General features: G+C 50.9%; 1 protein-coding gene across 1 annotated transcript; it reads left to right on the forward strand.

Annotated features, from left to right (window-relative positions):
• The first annotated feature begins 1,733 nt into the window (after positions 1–1,733).
• Positions 1,734–6,573, forward strand: LOC147706964 (uncharacterized). Its single transcript, XM_086925151.1, has 2 exons — positions 1,734–2,475; positions 5,972–6,573. The coding sequence occupies exons 1-2, from the start codon at positions 1,734–1,736 to the stop codon at positions 6,571–6,573; spliced, it is 1,344 nt and encodes a 447-aa protein (XP_086781277.1).
• Positions 6,574–8,157: the final 1,584 nt, after the last annotated feature.

Genomic DNA, 8,157 nt, shown 5'->3' on the forward strand with positions numbered 1-8,157 from the left:
GTCCCCTCCCCCGGGCGGTTTGGGAGGGCTGCGAGGGGTTTTTCTTTAAGAAGTTGCCAGAATGTTCCAGATTTGGGCTGGTCTAGTAGGACCAGCATAGCCCAATTATAAATCTCCCTCCCACTGCCTACCAGCCACCATTTTAGGTTTGGTGACCTGGTGGCTAGGAGGGCTTGTAGCTTTTTTGTCAGGGTTTGTTACTTGTGAGGCGTTTAATTGGCTTTGTGTGAGGCTTATTGTAGTTTCAATTTTTGAAATGGAGGATGCTCGTGTGATCAAAGCGATGCGCCTGCTAGCTGAGGCAGGTCGCATGGATCTGTTGGCAGGAGGAGTGCCGGCGCGTCCCCAGCGCCAGGCTTCGGCTGGCGTGGTCGCTGCGGTACTGGCGTGCTCGTCGCCGAAGAAGAGACGCCCGAGCCAGGTAAGCGACAGGGGCCGGTCCCGTACGAGGAAACCGGCCCCTTCATGGCAGGCGCGTGTGGCGGCGGGGGAGGGGGGAGCGCCGGTAACTTTGGGCGCTCCCGTAGTTGTTGGTGCTGGCGCGGGACCGGCCCCTTTGGCGGTTACTGAGTCCCGGGGTGGGGCGGGAGGCGCTCCGGCGGCAGGGCAGACGGCTCGCATGCAGCCGGGTCAGGCGTCTGGCGCGCATGTGATTTCTTCGGCGGGGCGGGCGGGGAAAGGTTTGGAGGCAGAAGCGCTCGCGTCCGCTCCTGTTTTACCGGCCAAGCGGGGGAGGGGGGGGCGGAGAGGGAGTAAGAAGCGCTCCGCTTCTGACCCCATAGGGGAGCGCCGTGTGGAGCCTGCGCTTGTCGTGTCTGCGCGAGGGGCGCGCAGGGGCTCTTTTCAATTGAATAATTGGCAGGGGGCAGAGCAGCAGCACGATATGCCGAATTTGGATATTGCACAGCATTTTGTGGCAGAGACACAGCTGATTGTTGACCCACGCGCTGGGATGTTGTTAACCCCTTCAAACCTTGCTGTATCAGGGATGGATGTGGCTGATGTTAGGGTTTCTAGCCAGTTTGTTACAGGTGGGTTGGGAAGACAGGTTGGTATGGAGCCTCATGCTGGTCAGGTTGTTTTTCCACAGGATGTTGGTACTGCTCATGGGGATTTGGACAGTAATGTGGGCAGCCCGTTATTATTCTCTACCCCTGGTTCTTATGTGGGTGCTGCTTTGTCTGTTGGAGGGGGATCCAGAGGGGAGGGTGAGTGGGCCCAGATGGGTGAAAGTAGTTCTATGTCTGGTGAGGTTTTGGGCCAGGACTCTTCAAGGTCAGGGGCTGTTGTGTTTCCTGGTTTTCAGGAGGGGAGTGTCCGTTTGCGGAGGGATGACAGGAGATTGTCACAGGGGGGTCATGGAGCCTTTCATGGTGAGAGTCGGGGGTCTGCACCTGCGCATGGCCCAGGGTTGGGGGGACTTGGTAGGGCTGTGGTGGATGATTTTGTGGGGTTGGCTCACCCTGGTGTGAGGTTTGCAGGGGCTGTGGGTTTATCAAATACGTTGTTGGAGCGTGAGGGGAATTCCAGGCAGGTGAGTGGAGGGCCTGTGCACGGGGATGCTAGAGGTCCTTATCTCATGTTCGGTTCTCCTGGATGGGAGCATTTCGGTACGGCAGGTTTGGCGCAGCGTGGTTTTCACAAGGATATTGAGGGCCACGCGAGGGGTCCCTTTGCAGGCCTCTTCTTCAGCGGCAGCGGGCGCTAACTTGGATGAGAGTGATGAGGAGGAGATGATAGGCGACTCTCCGGTTAGGGGAGTGCCATTGAAGGGTTGCATTAGGGGACGTTCTTTGGAGAGGTGTCAGGGGACGTTTGTTGATGCTAATTTACGGAGGTCAAGGTCTGTTTCGAGTGTTGCATTTAGGGACCCTAGCACACCAGTCCAAACTTTTTCTTTTCAGGATAGGAATAGGGGCGGCGATCCAGACTTGGCAGGGCGCGGTCCAGTCCACTTTCGCCAAGGGGAAGCGACGAGAATGCCTAGCGCGGCCTTCTCTGTTCCACCGAGGGATCCCGCCGCGGCCAGCACACGAGGGTCTGGCGTGACCCCGCTGGCCCCAACGAGTAGCAGGTATAGGTGGCAGGCCTTGCCGGCGGCTATGGAGCTGCAGAGTCAACACGCGGGGAGGTACAGGCGCGTACAGCCTGCTCCCCCTCATGGAGTTCCAAAATCTTTGAAATGTAAAGTTGTTGATACCGGGTTGGGTAAGACCCGTGGTGATTTGTTGAATACCAGTGTGGATTCAGTGGTTTTGGACTACGATGAAGAGAGTCCTGAAGAAGGTGAATTGCGGGATACGGAAGGGGGGGTGCCCTCTCATGCTTCTCGTAGTGTTTTACATGCTCCAGTGGTCCAGAGTCAAGTGCAAGGGAGAAGAGAGCACGGCCCATCGAGTAGGGCGCCTCGCAGACCGGATGCATTGACCTCGGCGCCACGGGCGGAGCCATCGAGAGTGGTCTCTCTGTTGCCAGGTGAGCAATCAGCCACACAGGCCAAACCTATGATGGTGTCTGTGGGTACTGGTGGTGACACAGAAATAGATATTGGTGCTAGCCGTTTGGTCAAAGGTCGATACGTACAAGACACTGCAGTTGGTACAGATGATGTGGTAGAAGTTACAAATAAAGTTGAAAGTGGTGTTATGGCTGGTGCTTCCAGCAATGTTAAAGAGCCAGTGGCCAGTAAGGAGTTAAAAATCAAAAAATTGCCTTATATGGGGGTTACGAAACCTTTAGGTGCTCATTTAATGTTAAGCACCAAGGAACGCATTTGGAATGGTGAGTATGTGGAACTCCTTAAGCTACTGCACCGGGAAGTCCGGTCTAAGGAGGGATCTAAGGAGGAGGAGTTTGAACTGGCTAAACGCCCTAGAGTGCCCTTGACTATCGAAAACTGGACAGCGGCATTCTTGATTTATGCCAGTGTATATTGCGAAAAGTTCCCTGAGCGCAGCGTGTCCCTTTTTAAATACACGGACGTCATTCGTAAGGCACAGATCACCGGGGGTGGTTTTGCTTGGTCTCAGTATGATGAGGAATTTAGGGCCAGGATGGCTTGGGATCCCGAGGCTAAGTGGGGGGAGCTGGATAATGACTTGTGGCAACATACAATGGGGTCAGCGTCAGGGGGGAAAACCATTTTCACGGCCAGTGGTTTGCCGTTAGTTTACCGGCCCTTTCAGGGGAAGCCCACCCGGGGAGGGGTGGGGGTCAATGCAACCATTCACTCGGGGTCTGGTTTCTGTTGGGAATTTAACAGGGGCTCCTGCACCAGAGAGTATTGTAAATTTAAACATGAATGCTCAGGTTGTGGTAGGAAACATCCGTTGTCCAAATGTTGGGACAACCAACCCTCTGAGAGCCCCAAAGGGAAGCAAACGGGTTCAGGAACTTCAAGTACGACCTCACAGTTTTCAGGGGGAAGGGGATACAGAGGTGCTAAGGGTGCTGGGTCCAAGGGCTCGTACACCAGTTAAGTTAGAGAGGCTGCGCATTGCTTTACATGGTTACGAAGACGAGTCAGCAAAATTTACACTATTGGAAGGTTTCCAGTTTGGTTTCCGGTTAGGTTACCTAGGCTCTCGGGAACGGAGGTGGTCTGCCAATTTAAAATCAGCTTCTGAACACGCCACAGTGGTACAAGAAAAACTTGATAAAGAGGTACATGAAGGAAGGATGGCTGGCCCGTTTCATGATTGGCCGATCCTTAACTTGATTGTTTCACCGGTTGGAGTTGTCCCGAAGAAAGAGCCGGGGCAGTTTAGACTGATTCAACATTTGTCTTGGCCTGAAGGGTCGTCTGTTAATGATTTCATTGACCCTGAGGCAGTGTCTGTATCTTACTCTTCGGTTGACGTGGCCATGTCACTTGTTGTGACCGCGGGCGCAGCCGCTGAGATGGCTAAGTGTGACATCAAGTCTGCTTTCCGGCTGTTGCCTGTCCACCCGGACGATTGGTGCCTTCTGGGTATACAATTCGCAAGTAAATGGTACGTGGACAAGGCTCTGCCGATGGGCTGCTCAATATCATGTGCCTTGTTTGAGTGTTTCAGTACTTTTCTGCAATGGTATTTTTCCCAGCAGTCCGGTCATTCACTGGTAACGCACTACCTCGATGACTTTTTCTTTGTCGGATCCCCGGGCTCCGCGGAGTGCCAGAAGGCTCTGGACACATTCCAAGGGCTCATGGAGGATCTGGGAGTCCCTTTGGCTCCTGAGAAAACAATGGGTCCTGCCACTGTCCTCTCCTTTTTGGGTATTGAAATAGATTCTGTGGTTATGTCTGCTCGCCTGCCCGAGGACAAACGGGTCAACATGGTCGAACTGCTGGACGTAATGTTGGCAAAGAGAAAAGTGTTGGTGAAAGAGATTCAAGTGCTGTTGGGTCATTTGAATTTTGCCTGCAGAGTGGTGAGAGCGGGCAGGACTTTTTGTAGAAGACTGGGCAGGGCTTTGGCAGGTCATCAATTGCCGCACCATCGTGTTCGTCTGTCTGCCGGTGTTAAGGAGGATTTGAGAATGTGGAAGTTTTTCCTGATTTTCTTCAATGGTGTCCCCTTGGTCAGAGATGTTGACTTTCAGTGGGATGTACAAATGTTTTCGGATGCTGCAGGCAGCGATGGTTTTGGGCTCTTTTGGAATGGCAAATGGTGTGCGGAACGTTGGCCTGATGAATGGTTGAATGGTGGTCGTGGTATCACTTTTCTGGAACTTTTCCCTTTATTGGTCGCCTTGACCCTCTGGGGGGAGGAATTGGCACACAAGAAAGTGCTGTTTCGTGTAGACAACATGGCTGTTGTTGAGATAGTGAACCGACAGTCGGCCAGGGACGAACAAGTGTTAAAACTTATGAGAGTCTTCGTGCTGGGTTGTTTGAAACACGATATTCATTTTCGTGCCTTACACATTCCTGGAGTGGACAATGACATTGCGGATGCTTTGTCTCGTTCACAGTGGGGGAGATTCCGTGGACTGGCGAGGGACGCAGACAGATCCCCGAGTCCGATGCCGAGTCATCTGTGGCACGTCGGCGAGGTCGGGTCGTACAATTGGTGGTAGGTTCTTTGTCTGTGTCTACGCGTTCTGCGTATTCCCTTGCTTGGAAGGAATTCCTGGACTCTGGTGCTGTCAGAAGGGAGGATCTGTCGCGTCGGTCGGACGATGTGGTCAATTTCATACTGGACCTCATGGATAAAGGTTTAACCAAAGTAACCATTGCTGGGAAACTGGCGGGGATTGCTTTCATGGGGAAGTTGTTGTGGGGCTACACTCCGTCAGCAGGGGACATTGGTAGGAGGATGCTTGAGGGTTGGGCCAGAGAGCAAGGGCACGTTGGTAGATCCAGGGCCCCCCTGTCTTGGCAAGTTCTTGCCAGACTAATCACAGTTTTACCTGTAGTTTGTTTAGATGATTTTGAGGCATGTGTTTTCTCAATGCTGTTGGCATTCATGTTTTTGGAGCTTTTAGGGTATCGGAGTTGTTGGGGTCGAAATATAAGTGTGGATTGTTTTGGAAGGACGTTTTTTGTTATGATGAGGGAGTGCATGTATGGTTGGCAAGCTCCAAAACTGATCAGACGGGTAAGGGAAAAGGTGTGTGGTTACAAGCACGTACTCCGAAGCTTACTTGCCCTTTACTGCTGGCGCGGCGCTGGCGTTCATTATGTGGGGGTGGTGATGAAGTTCTTGTTTTCCAGCATATCAATGGCACCCCTGTAATACCTTATCAGTTACGAATGGTCTTGCGCAAAGCTCTACAGCACATAGGTCTCGATGGCAATCTCTATGGGACTCACTCTTTCCGAATAGGTGCAGCTACTGAGGCCTTTAACAGAGGTTGGACGGAGAGGGATATTATGCGATTGGGGCGCTGGTCTTCCAATTGTTTCCAGCGGTATGTGAGTAGCTCTGCAGGGGAGGCGCATGCGTCGTCCTCCCTAACATGATTCTAATTCTTTTTTCTTTTTCAGGATCCGTTGCTGGGCCTCGCTCCTCGGTGGTAACGGTCTGGATAGTGGGGCATTCCTTTGTCAAGTGGGCCAGAGTCCAGGCAGCGAGGAGTTACTTTGGAGAACTACTTGGTTTCACTGATCGGATGTTTAACGTTATTTGGAAGGGTAAAGGCGGGATGCTCTGGAGAGAGTTAATCCCTTGTTTGAACAACAACATGGTGGGCGGTTTATGCCCGGATATTTTAGTTATTCATTTGGGAGAAAATGACCTATGTGCTACGAAAGGTGTAGTTTTGCTACGAGCTATGAAGCGAGATTTAGGCCTCATTAAGGACCTGTGGACTGGGTGTCATGTTTTTTGGACAGAGTTGAAACCTCGTAGGATATGGAGAGGAGCTGTGAACCCCAGGGCTGTCGATCGGGCTAGGAAGAAAGTGAATTCAGCGGTGTCTCGTTGCTGTAGGAGCCTTGGTTTCAGCAGGATTTCACACAGGGACATTAAGTTTGAGTCTGTTGAGTTTTTTAGGGATGATGGAGTTCATTTGTCTCGTGTGGGCATGGATCTTTACTTGTTGGAGCTTCGTGAGGTCTTAGCCCGGGCATTGGCCATGCAGCGCTGATTTTCTCGTTTCTCTTTCGCTTCGCGGTTGGGGGGGCAGAAAGGGAGGCGTGTCTTCCCCGCCTACCTTTCTGGGTGGCGGTGTTTTTGTGTATCATTACGGTTTTAGGCAGATTGCTGGTTGAGTATTAGTTCGAGTATTTCTTTGACATGTGCTGGGGTATGTTGGTCATGGTTTCACCGTTCAGTTTTGTGAGGGGGGTATCTGCAGGAGTGCAGGGTCAGGCAGGGTTTATGGTTATGGAGGACCTGACCGTTGTTATTGCAATTGTGGTTTGACGAATAAAGTTTTAACGATGACGTATGTTTGATCAATGACGAAATGTTTTATTGATGACGTAATGTTTTATTGATGACGTAATGTTATAATGCTGTTATATTGTTTATTGATGTATTGTTGGGAGGGGGAGGGCTCAAATGTTTTAGGGGTGGGGGAGGGTTCGGGGGGCTGAGTTTGTAGTTATTTATTTATTTAGTGAGGTTTAGTTTTGTAAGGCGTTGCCAAGGTTTGTATTTGTAATGTGCACCTGTGTCTTAATAAAGCGGCCTTTTACACACACAAACAACTTTTGGTCTACTTTTCTCCCACCCCTCGCCCTCCCTCCCAAGGGGGGCTTGGGGGAGGGAGCCGACCGCCGGGAGGTCCCCTCCCCCGGGCGGTTTGGGAGGGCTGCAAGGGGTTTTTCTTTAAGAAGTTGCCAGAATGTTCCAGATTTGGGCTGGTCTAGTAGGACCAGCATAGCCCAATTATAAATCTCCCTCCCACTGCCTACCAGCCACCATTTTAGGTTTGGTGACCTGGTGGCTAGGAGGGCTTGTAGCTTTTTTGTCCCACCCTCCCTCCCTCTTTTTTGCATTAATGTTCTTTTTTCCCCTCGCTTCCTAGTTTTTTCCCATTTTTGGTGTTTTTTGTTCCATTTTTCTTTTTTAAGAAAAAGGCTGTTTTGTGGGCCACCGGTGTGCAGGGTTTTTTTTCTTGTATTTGTATTCGTCGCTACACACAGGTGCTGTGCGGTGTTTTTGTGTATCATTACGGTTTTAGGCAGATTGCTGGTTGAGTATTAGTTCGAGTATTTCTTTGACAAGTGCTGGGGTATGTTGGTCATGGTTTGACCGTTCAGTTTTGTGAGGGGGGTATCTTCAGGAGTGCAGGGTCAGGCAGGGTTTATGGTTATGGAGGACCTGACCGTTGTTATTGCAATTGTGGTTTGACGAATAAAGTTTTAACGATGACGTATGTTTGATCAATGACGAAATGTTTTATTGATGACGTAATGTTTTATTGATGATGTAATGTTATAATGCTGTTATATTGTTTATTGATGTATTGTTGGGAGGGGGAGGGCTCAAATGTTTTAGGGGTGGGGGAGGGTTCGGGGGGCTGAGTTTGTAGTTATTTATTTATTTAGTGAGGTTTAGTTTTGTAAGGCGTTGCCAAGGTTTGTATTTGTAATGTGCACCTGTGTCTTAATAAAGCGGCCTTTTACACACACAAACAACTTTTGGTCTACTTTTCTCCCACCCCTCGCCCTCCCTCCCAAGTGAAACATGGTGGTGACAAATGCATTTGACTTTCGGGTGCAGA

This window comes from Lissotriton vulgaris, chromosome 6 (genome assembly GCF_964263255.1).
Source record: "Lissotriton vulgaris chromosome 6, aLisVul1.2, whole genome shotgun sequence".
Taxonomy (NCBI): Eukaryota; Metazoa; Chordata; class Amphibia; order Caudata; family Salamandridae; genus Lissotriton; species Lissotriton vulgaris.